Source organism: Crocodylus porosus, unplaced genomic scaffold (genome assembly GCF_001723895.1).
Source record: "Crocodylus porosus isolate Cpor-Errol unplaced genomic scaffold, CroPor_comp1, whole genome shotgun sequence".
NCBI classification, from domain to species: domain Eukaryota; kingdom Metazoa; phylum Chordata; order Crocodylia; family Crocodylidae; genus Crocodylus; species Crocodylus porosus.
In genome coordinates, this window is record NW_017728921.1 from 11,195,056 (window position 1) to 11,212,703 (window position 17,648).

The window sequence follows — 17,648 nt, forward strand, 5'->3', positions numbered from 1 at the left end:
AGCTGAGGATCTGACCCATTAAACTCAGAGCTATGCTCATGTCATCAGTGCCGCTGGCTTGGAAAACAGGATGCTAACAAAGTGAGGCATGCTAATTTCAAGGCCCATTAGAAACAAAGGGGGAAAAAAAATCAATTTCCCCCAATGTGAATACAAGAAGGGAAAAAAAAGTATATGGAAATTATATTCAAGCTTCTAGTGGGAAATGACCTACAGAGAGTAAACAGAACAAGAAATTAATGACAGTGGAAAATAAACAAAATAAAACAAAGTGAAAGTATCTGCAAATGTCCTTTAAAAAAATCCATCTCTCCTGAGCACAGAACTTGCTTGAAAGACTTTTCCCCATTACCCAACTTCAGAGAGATCAGATTAGTTTCAAGGTAAAAATGCTTCCTGATATGTTGAACCACATGAAAATGAGAACAGTAGTTTTTAGTGGATCTAGCAGCTACTGCAGAAGGCTTCCACAATTTACAGGGCTGCATTATTAAAATTAAATTGCTAATGTAGTTGTAACATCAGCCTCCTGTGAGCTCATCCCTGCAGTTCTCCTGCCTCCCCTGTGGCTGAACAAGTCTCAAAGCATTTGGGATGCAAGATACAGCGTAATAGCACTGATCTCCCAGTGGGAAGTACAGAATGCAGACAGGCATGTGGCCATCAACATGTCTTACCAGCCAGTGTTGAACTCAACATGTCTTACCAGCCAGTGTTGAACTCAACATGAGCATCGAAGAAACCAACAATGGGAGCAGTTGCTGCTTTCCAGCCTTGGATTCTGGCTCTAATCAATCCTTCCCGTTTGTTGTTACGCACTATTTTCACCAGGCCTGGGTATCTCTTATTGACATACTGATCCAGATTGAACTTCAGCTCAACTGCAAATAGAAACATAAGCACACTCTCAAAGACAGTCCAACCAAGAACAGAGCATCTTAATTCATTCCGATTTATCCTGAAGCAAACATTTTTAAGACTACGGGGGGAAAAAATCCCGAAGTTTAGCTGTTTCCAAATAATTGGCAAATTCTGCTCACGTAAGCAGGCCAAATCCCTAGGCCTTGGCTTGGAATTGAGGTGTTTCTTTACATCTCCCCTGATGCAGTCTGGTTATTAGATTATAGAAACTGGCTTTTATAGACACTGGGGCTCAATATGAGACTTGGGATTTTGTCCAATGTTTAGAGAAATTCAAGCTTGAATCAGTTCCAAAATAATTTTACAAGTAAGTTCCCTGGACAATTTCTTGGGTGCCTGAAGTTGCAGTCCCAATTCTGATCATGTACCACTGCCACTCAGTTGACATCAGTGGAGGCGATTCTGATTTACACTTGCCAATGATAATTTTCCCAATGCCTTCACTGAGCCAAATCAGAATGAGACTTGGGAGCTTAAGGGTTTGCACTTAGATGCCACTCAGAAGCTGTAACCACATACATCTTCATCTTAAAATGAAACCTGGCACTGAAAATCAAAAACCAGGCCCCCTTCTCTGTTCCATTTACCTCATTTAATGACATGCAAGTCCAAATTCACCAGCTGCTTCCTTTCAGTAGGCTCAGAGAGAGACAAATTGTTATCTGCTTCTTTAAAAAGCCTCAGCCTTGTTATTATTTAGACTAAATTTTACTTACAAGATTTCAGACATTATATATTTACTAAATACATTTGTGGTAGCCTCCATGGCATTAGGGACCTCTGCTGAGGCTCTCCACATTACAGAATAGAACAATTACCATTCAAACCAAAGAATGTGGTTCATCCTTAATTACTTGGAAAAGCAGTGGGGAAAGCTACTTGCAGTCGCCAACTCAAATTCTGCTCTCTCTTACACTGGTCAATGTCCTAAATAACCCCAGTAAACTTAAATCATGACTTGATAATCATACTGGTGTAAGTGAGAGTAGAATTTGACCAAGCATTTCTATGTCTTGTACTTTTGGGTGTGGATTTTATTATCATCAACTTTATTATTATTTTATTTCATTGTTTCTCTCTCTGACCCACTTTTTTGAAGTTCTTGAGAAAGACTACTGTCTGAAAAAGGAGGGTTTAAATTGCTGGGCTAGCAGGAAAATACTATACTTGAGCTCTTATTTTAGCTGGAGCTATTTGAAGACACTGAACCTTCATTTTTTTCCTTAGGTAGAAACACCGTGAAACAAAAAGAATATGTACCTTTACAACATAATTGTTAACACGGAAAAGGTCATGCTGATCTATATTTTTAGTTGTGTCAAGATTAATATTAGTTACCGCACGTTATTTTTGTCCTCATTAACTTCATGACTTCATTGTTCCATTGGCTTTGTGCCCATTCTTGTCATTTGATTCAAACAAGCTAACTGATACATGTTGAGTACCAAAACAATTCAGAATCAGATTCTGATCTTAACTCACACCCAAGTCAGCTGGGAACAACTGCGTGGACTTCAGTGGAATTGCTTCCTAGTTATCCCTAGGTAGACAAGAGAGGACACTATCCTCAGAAAGACTCAGTAGCCTAAATTTCCTGTTTAAACATAATTGTTAAATTTGAGATTTGGGGCTATTCACTAACATATCGTCCTGGTGAAAATTTGGCAACCGAATAAACTGTCTGAAGCTTTAAAAAAACACCCAGTTTTGGTAAAGTTTTATATTCTGGCAAGAATTTTATGCAAGAATGTATTGGATCTTACAAACCTTACTTATGCCAGTATGTAGTTACTCAAGTGGGTCATTTCAGTAATTTAGTAGCACAACCTTACTGGGCGCATGGGACCAGATCCTCAGTTGGTCAACCCTACTGACTTCAAGGAAGATAGTTTGATTTTCATTGTCACCAGTTTGAGATCCAACTTCTTATTTACAAATCAGAAGTTTTATTTGTGAATTTCCCCAATCCGTCTCATTTAGATGGGCCCCGACTGAATTCCCATTCAGGCAAATATTAGAAAACTCCATTTAAATAGAAGCAGGCAAGGTAGTATTGGTTTACATGTCAGTCCCATTAGGAAACACAAGATAAAACACGTAAGAATAAAAAGCAGATGTTAGTAATGTTCACCGTTATCACTGTTGTCGTCCACCAGAATGATCTCCTTGAGCAAATGGGATGGAGTATGGTTCACAACACTGTGCACAGAGCGCAAGATGACAGACAGTGCCTCGTTTACAAAAATAAACACCACTGAAATCTGGGGCAGGTCATCAGGGTAGGTCATCTGCTTGCACCTGTAGAGAACAAGGCAAGAACTAAAACCCAGTAAGAGACTGAGATGTTAAATACATGGAAAAAATGGGTTTCACGTCCCTCCTCCCCAGCACGTGGACATACCGATCTTGTTCATTATAAACTACTGTAACAAATGGCATCCCCAAGGTAACATTCTATTCGGGTGCAAATAAAGACCAGTTTAACACAAAAGACAAATCACCTAGTTAAGTGCTGCTAACGCTTAATCAGCTTAATGAAAAAAGAACCATACATTTGCTTATGCCTGCATGTAGACAGGATTTGTGGGCAATTTTAGTTTCAGGAAAGCTGAAAGTGTCTTATAAAAATGAAGCAATACAGAACCTTTATCAATTAATATTTTTTGCTCTAAGACGTTAGAAAAAGCATCACATTAAGGATTGTAGTTCTGTTCCACTAATGTCAATAGGATGTTATTGGCTTAAATGGAAATAGGATGTGGACCCAAATTTTCAATTAGCTTCAAAGTAAAAACTGCAGAAATTCTGAAAATTCACTCTATGAATACCAAAGCAAACTCCACGTGTCCATGCAAACAAGCCCTTGTCTTGTCAGCTGGGCACAGGGGCATAGCTAAACGATTTTGGGGCCTCAGCAGTGGCGATGTATGGGACAGTGTAGTCACCAAGACCAGTAACGGCTGCTATTTTTGTGCCCCCACCCCAAGTTAGCACCTAGAACTGGTGCCTCATTTGCACCCACCCTCCCCCAACAAACAGTTACACTAATTTTGAGGTAATTACAGGACTTCCAAATGCATGCCTTGAAGGATGCATTTGCAAAATTTACAGTCACGATTTGGTCAACCATATTTTTCAAATTCTATTGCCTTGTGTCTATACGTCACGAGCAGTAGTTTTCACTAGTTTTGCTGTTGCCTATTGGTGATGGGCATTTATATGGACTACTGAAACCCCAATAGCAAATAAATATTCTGTACCAACAAATATTCTGTACCCTGAGTTCAAAATGAGAAAAGGTTGTCACTTCAAATTAAATTTGTCACTTCAACTAAAAATACAGGACTAAAATATGCTGGTAGAATTGGAAAAGATTGTAAGCCATGCAAATCTCTCCCATAGAAATATCTGTTACCTAATGTACAGTCTGGTAAACCCTACACAGTCTCTTTTTGACATCATCTATGGCAATGATAGGTAGACAGAGAAACAAACATAAATGACAACCACCATCTAATTCAGTGCAAGAAACACACAAAATACAACATTCTTCAAACCTCCGAATCAAATGGGGGGAACTATGTTCCCTGCGCCCACCCGAAACAAAGGCTAAATATGTTGTAGTGTGGTTGTGACTTTATTAGGAAATCACCCAGTGCCAGGGGGAAGCCTTGGTTGGTCTCTCTGTCCCTGAATGTTCAGAAATTAGAAGATGGGGAGAAACAAAAAGAAGAGGTTGACATTAGCGTGACACATCTATTTTTGAAGAGAAATAAGCATCCCACCAATGTTGTCTGGGCCTCCTGCCCTAGAAGTGCTTATCATGTGCATATCTGTCCTATTGGACTGATGTGTGTGTCAATTTAAGAATCATTCTTAGGCGTAGCCGATTCATACAGGTAGTCATTCGTCCTCAGACCTACAGCTAAATGGTAAATGATGGCCATCACAAGGTTAGCATTTAAGGGTGTGTAGATGAAACGGGGGCCCTAAATTGAAGCAGTGAGTTTTTTAAATACACCACTTCAATTTAGGGCCGATGAAACCCCCATCTCGCGTGCACACCCGACTCACCTGCCTCTCTGGCAGCGGGGAGAGAGGGCGAGTGGTTCCTGGGCTACAGGAGGGACTGGGCTTCCCTCCATGGCAGAGATGCCCTCCCTGCCCCCAGGCAGCACCCACCCACAGGCACCCAGCTCCAGTGGTCCCCGGGGGCACCGCAGCTGCAGAGGGAAGCACCAGGCCCCCACACACCTCAGGTGGGCAGACAGGCTCCAAGAGAGAGGTGGGGGGGTGGGAAAGATCAGGCTCACCACTTTTCTTGGGCAGAGCCTGCCTTCCTGGGCTGCTGCCAGGCTGCCTGCAGGGTTTCCTGCAGAGCTGCGGAGCTGCACAGAGCCTAGTGCTTTGCTCCACAGCTGTAGGGGGAGCAAAGTAAAACTCCTCGGAGAAGTTTTAGTTTGCTGCGGCCCAAGTCATTTAAGGTACATTTCACTGCTGAATTTTCTACAGTAGCTGGAATTAATGCACAATACCCCACTGAGGCATGCAAACACCGACACCATTAAAGCGGTGTAAAAGCATTTACCCCGCTTTAAAGTGTCCTGCACACACGCCCCTTGCTTCATCTACACATGGCCTAACACAGGGGTAGGCAATTATTTCAGCTGGAGGGCTGCTTAATGAGTTTTGGTGAGCTGTTGATGACCGCAAGGATAGCCACACCCCTGGTCATCATCTTGCAACTGGAAGCCCCACCCCCTAACCCTTGACCTTTGCCACTAGCAGTTCCTCCCCTTGCCCCAGATGTACTCCTTTTGTGAAGGGGGTTTGCTATCTAGGAACCAGAAAAAAAATTATATACTAAAAATCAAACTTCTACAATAACATATTTTAATGTTATTTTTAAAAGATATTTTTGTCCTGATTTGTGTGTGTTTCTGTCATGTATATGGAAGTGATTGCATAATAGCTCAAAATGAAGTCTTACTCTTGTATATTGTGGGGGTGGGGAGGAGTATGGAGTTTGTGGGGGGGGCACATGTGGATGTGGGTGGCTGGGCGGGTACAGGGTTTGTGGAGGAAAAAGGTGGCTGGGGGTATGTATGTAGGAGGGTGTGGGTACGTGTGTTTAGGTAGCAGTGAGTGGGGCTCCCCCCAGAGGCCCATGGGTGTGTGTACAGGAGGGTAGGGAGAGGGTGGTGGGTGGGTATGGTGTTTGTGGGGTATGTGATTGTGTTTGGGAGAGGGTGTATGGTGGGGTGTGCGTGGGAGCCCCCCCGTGCACTTCCCTAAACTGGTCAGCATCCACCCCCTCCCTGCAACCGCCTGGAGCCCACGTGCCCTGCAGTGCCTCCCCACCACCACCAGCACACAGCCGCCTGTTCTAGACTCACCCTGGCAGGTACGGATCAGCCAGAAACGCACACAGCCCCAATCCGGCCCCCATGCCTACTTTGCACTCCCAACACAACTGGGCACGCAGTGGGGTTGGGGCAGTTCCACATTGGACTGCCTTTGTAGGCAGCCCAGGTGGTAGCAGTCACTGGCCTCAGCCCTGTGATACTGGCGGGGACCCGCGCACAGTCTGGACCCACCCCACACCTGCTGCAGACTTGCCTGCTCTCACTAAACAGCTGCTGCATCAACAGCAGCACCGATAGGGCAGAAGTGTATTCGGTGCAGAGCAGAAGCGGCCCCTGCCCCTCGCCCCTCGCCCCTGCTGAGCATTTCCTGCTACTGCTGTCTAGAGCCTGTGCTGGGCTGCCCTGCAGCTCTTCTGTGCTGCCCCCACTGCCCTAATGGCAGTGGAGCCACAGGGCAGCCCAGCGCAGGCTTCACACGGCTGCTGCAGGAAGCACTGGGCAGTGGTGAAAGGGGGTAAGACAGCTTTTCCCCCATGCCAAGCACACTTCTGTCCTGCCAGCACTGCTGTTGCTGCAGTGGTTCAGTGTGAGCAGGCAAGTCCGCAGCAGGCACGGGGCAGGGCTGTGCGCACATCCCAGGGCTGGGACCAGGGGCAGTGGCAGCCAGAAGGAGCTGCTGCCACCTGGGCTGCCTAGAAAGGCTGTCCACCTGCAAAGCTGCCCCAGTACTGCTGCATGCCCAGAGGGTGGCAGGACACATCACAGCAGGAGGATGCCTGGACCAGGCGGGACCAAGGGACCCACCGTGGGCCAGATAAAGCCCCTGCACAGGCCAGATCTAGCCCGTGGACCATATTTTTCCCATCCCTGATTTAACAAGGTACAAATCCTCTGCCACATCAGGGCAGTGAGTGAGTGGCAGCAGAATCAAACTGCATCTACTGAAGCTAACATAATTCCAACACAGCAGCTCTTGCAGCAACTCTCCTTTCACAGGGACAGAAATGGACTGGCTGGGAGATCGGTGTAGTCTCTGATCCGCCAATCCTGCCACCACCCTCCTGGCAGATAACAGCTGTCTGGCAGGCAGAGGATGCAAGCCTCTTTGCTGATGCCCCCCTTGTATCATGGGAATTCCAGCCTTCTGCAGGTTTAGGGGGGCTAGAGGTAGGGACACAACCTCTACCAAAATCAGGAAGAAAGGATCATCAAAATGCAGATGGTTACTAGATCATGACACATGAAATAATAACACAACCTAAAGGATATTATTGTGTGGCTGAATAACGGGGGCTTAGTTGCTCTTTCTTCAGGACGGCTAGAAACATCAGGTAAGATGGGGTCCAACTTCTGTATCCACAGACAGTGAGAAACAAGCTCTGCCACCTCCCCAGTCCCTTACCAACAACTATGGGAAGAGAAACAGGCCTGGAGAAGCAAAAAGTGACTTGCCAGAGCCAGACAGCAAACGTCAGAGCCAGAAATAGGACTGAGATCCCCAAGTCCCAGTGCAGCGCCTTGTTTGCTGCACCATGCTGCCTTGTTTTAATGAAAATGTCTCCCACTAGCAAAGAAACCAACTTAAAAAATTACCTCCATGTTCTCACAGTCAAAAGCCATTCCAAATTACCATAGCAATTACTGAGCCTCTCCTCTAAAATGCTGCTAATGATACCACAGGAAACAACTTTTCCTGCTCCTATGCAACTTTCTGACCTCTTTGCTCATCACTTCAGCATAATGATTCCCTTTTCCCCTCCTCCCACCATTAGCAGTTATTTTTTGGGGGGTGACAACTGCTTGACTGCTAGGTAACCTCTGGAAATCTGTTATGAAATTTAGAAATGAACAATTATTCAGGATTCCTACTCGTTCCAACCTTATTTTCAGTCTTGGCATTGATTGTAGTGTTACCATGGTTATTTAAAGTCCACTTGTGAGGAACCTGTACAAGAAAGAGGACCACTGGGCATAACTTCTTTATGAGCAGCGTTCTTGTGTCATCTAAAAATAACTCAGGCAAGAACTGGGTTTAGCAAGAACTGTGAATATTGTGAGAGTTAGATTCTTTACTTGAGTTTCTCTTTGGATCAGATTCTCCTCTTGCTTGTGCCAAGTTTCTGTTGGAAGTGAACCGGGATCATTCATTTTTAAATGCACCAGAGGCACCAGCGAGTAATAAACTGGAATTCCTGTTATGGGAGATGGTATTTTAAAATAGTGCATAGAGAAAGGCAACAGAGTAGCAGGCCCCTGGAAAAAAAAAAGGCATCATGAGTTTGATTCTGCTTCCATCCTCATTTAGACCAGTATACATCTGGAGCTGGCTGGGTTTAGAGCAGGGTGGGCAATTATTTGGGCTGTAGGGCCACTTAGGACATTTTGGTGAGCTGTTGTCAGGTCAGCACCCCCCTTCCCCTCCCACACCGTGCTGGGTCAGCACCCTCCCCACTCCCCACAACAGCTCATCAAAACTCCCCAAGTGGCCTCTGCGCTGCGCCGGAGGGATGAGATGGAGCTGTGGGTGGGCAGGGAGCAGCATCCAGGAGCTGAACAGGCAGGCAGGGCTCAGGCTTGGCATTGTGGGGTGGTGACAGCACAGGGCTGGGGCCTGAGGCAGAAGCTCAGTCTGCTGCCCACAGAACCAGTGCCCGTCATGGGGATGTGTGGGCAGCAGATCATAGCTCTACCCTGGGTCCCGATGCTGTAGTGTCACAACCCTGGCCCATGATCCTGGCCCTACCCACCGGCCATGACTCCCCATCCATCCGCAGCCCCCTCCCATCCCAACCCCTCCCCTCCACCTGGCTGCTAACCCTGCCCGCATAGGTTTTGGCTGGCCTCCACAGAGACTCTAACCAGTCTCCATAGAGACCACCCCCCACCCTGTTTGCCACCCCCCCGGAGCAGGCGCAGGGTCCAGTGGCAGCAGTGGAGACTGGCAACAGCAGCTGAAACGAGTTGCCACCGCAGGGCCTGCCAGGAAGCAGAGTCCGGCCATCACACGGCCACAACCCTGCTGCACATCTGGGACCGGCAGCATGCACCGTTGCCTGGGCTGCTGCCCGCAGCTGGGCTGGGTGGGGCTGAGGGACCTGCCACAAAATGGACCAAATCCCTAGGCAGGTTAGATCCAGCCTACGGGCTGTATTTTGCCCACCCCGGGTTAGATGGATGTCATGTTCTTGCAAGATGAGGATTGGGCCTTCTATTAGTAGTACAAGAATGAGCATGGCAACCGAGATGATGCCATGGTAGCCTGAGAACAACTGTTGGCCAGTATCTTTGCTAAGCCACTGGATATGCCCAGTGTAACCTAAATGGTTCCAGCAGCCAAAGCACTGAGCTTGGAGAACAAACATGGTCTGATGTTTAGGGGGCACTAATGCAGAATATAGGAAGTTTGGGTTTAAGTCACTTAGGAACCCTTCATACCCTTAGAAATCTGTCCTTCGGCCTCTCTGCTCCCCCTGTGGAAAGTGGGGGTAGCATATTTCTCCACTTCACCAAGAATGGGAATGTAAACGCATTTAAGAGCGAGAGGCAGTGAACAGTAGGGGCCATAATTACCTTAGACAGATCACTCACAAAATAAATGGGAAGCGTTGTCTCTTCTTTCTGGTTCAGACCCAAATATATGCTGAGCATTACCCATGCCAGAAGTTACATGAAACCGAGAAGTCCTTCCACTGGCTTAACATGGGAAACTAACTAACTAACTAACTAAATAAAAAAAAAGGATGTCACTAGCCACACGTACAAGCTTCTCCTTATTGCCTCAATGTACTGGCAGGCAAAGCATCTGAAGCACAGGCAATGCCGAGGCAGGCAACAGTGCAGACCTGCCATGGTTTTCAAGTGGGTGAGTGCAAGAAAGAGGGTGACTGTCAACTATAGAGCAAATCCCAAATTCATGATAGGTACAGTAATGAAGACAGAATACCTTTCGCAGGCATGGAAATTGCACAGAGGACAATTGCAAATGGGAGTGCTGACTAGCATGCTTCATGGTGCTATCACCTTAAACTGAACCTAATTTCTAGGTTTGCCTTAAGGTATCCCTGAGGCCAGGGGTAACATCAAATAAGAGCTAGATAAAAGCTAGTGACCCAAGTCGGGGATACGCGAATAATCTTCCTTCACTTTCTGCTCCTGATCTTTTATTAAAGCTGGTTTACTGATGAACTGGGAACACCCACGAGAGCCAAGGTTCCTGTTCTTATGTCCTAGCTGAAACCTAAACCAAAACTTGTTTAATCTCTTTCTTTCCTTGCCCAATTAGGTACTTAAATCAATGAATTATTATCCAAGAGCAATTGTATTTGTTCACCGTTTACAAGGCTGTTTTCCTATCCAAGTGCTCAGCTATTACTCAACTCCGTGGTGCACAGAGAGGCACCTGTAATAAAATGAACTATTTCAACATTGTTGTTTCTTTCGGATGGAGTCATTTCTGTCCTCTCAGACAGTAACTTGCTTTCAACTATAGCTCTATTAGCACAACATTTCTGGAAAGCAATTTAATATGAAGCTTGCCATGTACGGGAGAGGCTGATCTAACCCTTGCTTAAAAGTGCATCTATTTAAATTATGGCTTTTGCTAGACATGGTCTTCAGGAACTGCTAGACAGAAAAAGAGAGAACCTGGAACTTAATAAGGATTGAAATTCATGTCATGAATATTTATTTTACTTAATAGATTGGGGTCCCTTCCAGCCCTAAATTCCTATGGTCAAGGTCTTAAGAATAGAGAAAGAAATTGAACTGATAAGCACATTTTTGTGTGATTCAGGACCCCAAATCCCATTTGTTTTCAGTGCAACAAAGTTCCTAAGTACCTAAGTCAGTTCAGAAAATGAGATGTTGATGTCTAATAGGCTTAGATGCTTTCAAAAGCCCCTTGAGGGGGCTCTTTCATTTAGCACATAAACACCATTGAAAAGTTGGCCCTTGGACTCCTTCAGAGCTTTTTAAAATGTTACTCAAAGATAACTGGCAAAAAAATGGGCCAAATTTTCTTGTGATGTAAGTGGGTAGAACTCTAGTGAACTTAATGAAGCTAGGCTGGGCAAATTTAGTTTAGTATCCACAATTTTCTAACTCAGTAAGCAAAAACTGCTGGTATCAGGAGGGGTCATTTTAAAAGACACACTCACTAGCTTAACCTGCCATTGCAGCACACTAAACACCTCCAAGCACATTTAAAATTTACAAATCTCAGTAGTCCCAGGCAATGGGCTTTTTTTTTTGTTTTGCATTCTTAAAATTAAGCATGCACTTCAGTGCTTTGCTAGATGGAGTCCTAAGCTTTTCCTATTGCATATTATAATCAGGAAACAACAGCAGCATCCTCAAATTAATACACTCTTTATGCCAAGAAGTTCTAACCAGCACACGCATTAGAAGCCGAGCAGTTACATTAGCATTTTTGCACTAAAGTGTCTTTGATGCCTTCAAGCAAAATCCACACCTATCATACCACTAAGGTTGCTAAAAGAATGTGCCTATGTTGTAACACCTACCACAGAGCCAATGCACCGCAGTGGGGAACCCAGTCCCGTGCGTCATGGCTGTTAAGCCACCATAGCAAAACCTAACCAGGGTCATTCCATAGAAAGACATAAATGGGATGGAAAATGCTGTGGCAGACAACGTGCAGAACTGCAGACAATCACAGCTCCTCTCGCTTACTGATTAATTGCTTCCCATTGGCAATTTGAAGACATGACAATGCCTGCACAAGTTCTTTTTCCTTTGGTCAGGGAATCAGCATATTTTCTTCAAGCTGCTGGTTAAGATTTCACCCACTAAACGAGCCGGGGCAATTCTAGCTCCCATCTAGAGTGACAATTCACTGCCTATTGGGTGTCTCAGGGAAGCCTCACTGGAACGACTCCTTGGTTATCATCACATCGCACCAGGATCCGACTGCCACACTCCGCTTCCTAGACTTCTTCTCCTGGATGACATTGGTGGCTTGTCTGCCCCTGGGCCACAGCTGAAACACTTTCTCCATTGGAAAAAAGAAAATTGTGAGCAAAGTCTGATTTTTCCAGACTTCTGTGGTCTGCCAGGTTAGACTTCCAGAGACAGTGGCACCTCCTCCAGCATGGAAAATTAAGAAGTCAAAGCTCCAAGAAGCCTCCAACTGCGTTGGTTCTGTTCCTGGCTTTGGGGACTAAGAAGGACAGAAAGGGAAAAGCAATGTCCAGAAATGCCAGGAACAAAAATAATGCCACCCTGAATCTTCTGACTTCCTACTGGGCACTGATATAATCCGCTCATTCAGAATCAGCCAGCAGAAAGTCCCATCATCGCCCCAGTACAGGAGAGAGTAGAGCAGCCAGAAGCCAAGAAGTCACTCAGCACCTGCACTGGATTAGGAGCAGCAGCAGGCTGCAAGTTGGCAGGGAAAGGAAAGCCAAAAAGTCTGTAGCCCAAGAATTGAACAGAGATGCACCCTATTGACCTGTTGGGAAGGCAGCAGCACCCATGGATTCAAGGCTACAGCCTGCAGGCTGGCAGGACAGCCCAAACACGGCACAGTAGGACCAATTTAATCTCGTGCTCTTCAGTTTATTGGCCTTCAGGGCTTTGTCAGGAACTCCCTTCAGATTGGGTATGTTACCATTAAAGAAACTGTGTAAAGGGCATGTGCACTCTTATTTCTGGCAGTGCTAATAAAGGGATCTGTTCACTGATATGAAGTGCGTCAGTGCTTTAGGGAACACCAGAGCCAGAGGAGATGAGTGCCTGGAGGACCCAGGGCAGTCATGGCATACTCAGGGCACCAAACATCTTGGGGGACATGTGGGGTCTACTACAATGTGATGAACAGCAACTGCCAGATGAAAGGGGCCAGAAGAGAGTTAATCATTCATATCTGCAACCCTATGGAGACTGGTAAGGAGGTACCTGAGAATGGAGATTTGACTGGCATGGTGGTTGCAGTAAGCCCAGCAAACATTTAGCATTGGGTTTACCCTAAATAAATGCCGTGAGAATGAATCCCAAGCCCTTGTCTCATCTCCCACCTTCCCCGCAGTGACAGAACACCACCCCTTCCAGAAAGCAGCACCTTTCCTGGGCCGCTAGCGTGTTAAGAGATGAGCGCCAATATGACTTTGGCCTAGTGACTGCAGGCAACCTGCAATACCTGACATTGCTGCAGCTGAACAATGCTGCAAGTCAGCTAGAGGTGGATAAGATGGTAAGAGCTGATACGTGCTATAACCCTCTTGGCTCCTAGCACAGAACAGGCTGAGCACTGCCCCAGATCCAGAGGCACCGTGCTTCTGTAAAGCTGATGATGGATCCCTAAGGCAAGAGCCCTCTCTGCATTGGGTTTCCAGGGTAGAAAGACAAGGGGTGGGGGATTTTCCCTTTAGGTTACAGAGAGCTCAATATCACAACGTTTTTCCACTGCAGGGGTGATAGTCACATGGCATCTCCCTTGTGCAGTCCCATTTCCCTAATGCAACTTTTCCTAATCCCCCAAACCTAACCAGAAACACTTTCTTTTCAGCTGCAGGTTAAGCAGGAAGGCTGCCGGTTTTGCACTGTGGAAGCAACAAATGTATTGACAACGGCAACAACAAAATGTTCCCAGATTAAAAACCAGGACCAGGATAAAACAAAATGGTCCTTGACAGCACATCAGCATCCTCTTGGCAGCCTGTGGAGCTGGAGGGAAACCTGCTTTCAACTGGGCCTGCTCTCTTTTGCTCTGTTTGCATTTGATCCAATATAAAAGTGTGAAGTCCCTACTTTAACAGAGCCTTTTATTTTCCATCTTCCAAATCAATTTGAGCTGCACCATTTTTTTGAGTGGCTGACACTGCTGCAATTCTGGTTGCTCAGTGGATTACCAGAGGAAGAAAATCTTCCCCAGTCTCTTCTCCACTCCCCTCACTTCTGTATACCTTCTGTATAGCATCAACAATGAGTTTTTGCTTGCAGACCTTAATATACCAAGTTTGGAAATGTATTAGGCAATATACTTTGAGATTTCTGACTGCTACACCCTCTAGGAAGAAATGCAAATGGAATTAAAGCAGCTTCATAAATCTTTAAAGAGTTTAATATAGAATATGTTATTCCAAAGAACCAGTGGGATGGGTACAACTCCAGGTTTATCTTTTGCATCTCAGCTACAGGCCCACCTGCTGCACATGCTGAAACCTGGCTCCAAATACCAGCAGCAAAAGAAAAAGAAACACTTTGTTCCTCAAAGAGTTTTAGAAAGGAATGAATCATACCTCCCAGCCATTACAGGTGGAAGGGCATTGGTATTCAAGTGGTAAATGAAAAGATAAGAAAGAAAGCAAAGATGGTTGAGTCCCAGCTCGTTAGCACAAACAGATTTCTTTTAATGAGCAGGTCTGATTATTTTTTTTAATATGGATCTGTGCATATTTTACACAGTGTCTATTCCCCACACACTTAAGAGCATGTTGACCTTTCGAATGCACCCAAACACTCCTGTGGCTCCAAATAGAGTGGTCCTGATCTACAAAAGCTGAAGAGCTGACTGCTTGTATCTCCTACCCCCCACACAGTTAAACGTCTAAGATACCCAATAAGGGTAGTAAAATGATTGGGTTATTGGGAACTGAAACCATCAGGCCATGAATTCTAGCTCCATTCTACTTTCTACTGACCCTGATCATTTCTTCCTAGTGAAAGGTGTGGACTGTTATATTCCGGGACTTCTCCTTCCAAACGAGTAACAAATTTTTCTTCTCCTATTTTGCAGGATTAGAACAAAGGAGCAAAATAAGCTGCTAGATTTCATAGACATTAGGGCTGGATGGTACCTTGGAAGATCATCGAGTCCAGCCCCCTGCCCCAGGGGCAGGAAGTCAGCCAGGGTCAAAGGTGCCCAGCACGATAAGTGTCCGAACACATCTTAAAGGAGTCCAGAGTAGGTGCTTGCACCATCACTGGAGAGAGTCTATTCCAGGCCTTGGGGACTCGGACAGTAAATTCAAGATGCACTCCTGTTCTTTTCTTTGGTTTCTAAAGAAGGGCCAGCAGGATGTGTTGATAATGTAAGTGCCCATCAATACATCTCCTCCTAAATGAAGAGATGATTGAATCTGTAGCTGAAGAAAACCATAGTACTTCCAAGAAAAAAAAAATCTAGTAAATCGTGTGTCTAGGAGATATTTTCCCTATGGATGGTCCTTTCCAAAGACCCTCTCAGAAAGAATAGCCTTTGTCTGGAGTGTTTTTTTATATCAGTACCAAAGAAAATCAACACATTCTTCTTTCTCTACACTTTAATTTACTTGGGGATGTGCAAGATAAGGTTTGAGCCAAGTTGGAAGTGCATGGAGACTTGTTATTCGAGACAGCTCCTCAGAGCCATTAGCTTAGCCCTAATGATCAAAGTTCTCTCCAAGCAATAGTTGGAAGTGCTCACATACTTTTCTCCTACTCTAAAAACATCATTACATTTGTATCTGCACTGACGTGCTTGGAGGCTTTGCACTGACGCTGTCTGCCGTGTCTGTTCATTTTTTGGATCACTGAGCGATGCTAGTGTTTGTCAAAATAACAGAGGCTGATTTCTGGAGTCCTAGCTCCCAGTTCTACCTTATAGAGCAAACTGCATCAAATTGCTGCAGGAACTGAATGTAATGACAAAAAGACAGCAGCCCTTCCATCTCTACCTGTAGGTGGAAGATAGTCCTTCAGTCCACACATTCATTATTAAAGAGTCCTTTGCCAGGATGTTACACACATATGCCTGGGTTCTTTAAGTCATAAAAATGAGTCTCCAGGGCCTGAATTTTTTGCCCTTCCTGGAACTTGACCTATTTTGTTAAGCTTTAGGTTTCATCCAAGTTCCTGAATCCAGAACAAAGCCTGCAAATCATTTGCGATTTGCACCCTCTTTTTCCATTCAAACTTTGCCTTTAGATGTGCTCTGTGAAGCCTTCCAGTGTCAATCCACCGAAACAGAGGTGTCAGATTTACCTTGGGTCGGATCTGGGGGTACCTCCTCGGCTGGATTCAGAGGGCCAGATGTCGCTGTGGGGGAGTGGTAGCCCCACTGGTGGTGGAGGGGGTCTGGAGGGCAGCAGCAATGTGGATCCAGCAGTGGGGCAGCAATGTGGATCCAGTATTGGGGCAACAAGGGTTGTATCTGCACAGCTCTCGCTTGTCCCCTTCAACCATTCCCGGGTGTATAATGAATCTATTCTCTTTGCAAACCTGAATCAAGGCTCCTACAAGGTTTGACACACAGACAGACTCCTCTTTCGAACCTGGAGCCCCAGCAGCCATCGGTCAGGTGCCAGGCAAGTGAAGGATTTGGATCTTGCTCTTTGAAGTGGGGACTGTGCTCTGAAAGTTGGCTCCTTGCACAACAGCGTCAGTGCTCAGCCAGGAACAACAGCAATAATAACAAAGCGGCAAAAGTCAGCCAGTGAAATGATCTAATCCCTTTCCCCACGTGTCAGCTGCACATTTAACACCATGCAGCAATTCTACAGTCATCTCCAGAGTTCTCATTAATTGTGAGAGTGAGCTCTACCGTAGCGACTGAATCCTCACTCGCTTCGTTCCCCTTTTTCCTTCTTATTTCAACCCTGCGTCTTCTTTGCCTTCTTGAGTCAAATGACAAAGCACACTCATGCCACTGCACTTTTAAAGCAGCCTAATCGTCTCATCTATAAACACCCAGAAGTAGCTGATGCCCAACCATCAAATGCATTCCCTTCACGGTAGGTACAACCATGTGCCAGAGCAGAATCATTTATAGGAGCTTGCCACATTTCTACAGAGAGGTAGGGGACTTCATGATGGTTGGATCTGGAGCAAATTACTAGCAGAAGAACTTGCATTTTAAATAGGAAGCCATCTATGCCAGCAGTCAGCAGCCCTTTCAGGCTGTGGGCCAAAGTGAACTAACTGAAGTCAGAGGTGGGTGGGTGCTAGGACGCAGCCACCACTGCTGCCGCTTCTTGTCACCACAGCACGGTGGGAAGCACCATTGCTGAAGCCCCTTGTCCAGGGGCGATATCTGACCCATGGGCCGTTGGTTGCTGACCCCTGCTTCACACTGTGGCACCATCTCTCTCTTCCTTCCTGTTTTCCAGTCATAAGGTCAAAATATCAAAGATCGCTCTCCTATGGTATGTCTGTGCAAACCTTTGGAACGATGACGTTTTCAGCTCTACCAGATTTGGATTTCGCACTATGGCCGCGGATAAGCAAGTGATGAAAGTCAATATTGGACTTCAACCAGGTTATACCATCTGATGTTCCAGCCAATAGTTTGATTATTATTTACTATTTCTATTGTGGTAATACCTAGAGGCTGCAGTCAGAGACTGGAGCCCAATTATGCTGGAC

At 45.6% G+C, this 17,648-nt stretch overlaps 1 protein-coding gene across 1 annotated transcript in view; it reads right to left on the reverse strand.

Annotated features, from left to right (window-relative positions):
* The window catches only part of GALNT9 (polypeptide N-acetylgalactosaminyltransferase 9), a 234,440-nt gene that overhangs the window by 157,748 nt on the left and 59,044 nt on the right, over positions 1-17,648 (reverse strand). Inside the window, exons 3-4 of the mRNA XM_019538992.1 lie at positions 3,053-3,219; positions 707-881 (exon numbers count right to left, since the gene is read on the reverse strand). Coding sequence (XP_019394537.1) covers positions 707-881; positions 3,053-3,219 — 342 coding nt within the window. The remainder of the gene's footprint in view (positions 1-706; positions 882-3,052; positions 3,220-17,648) is intronic.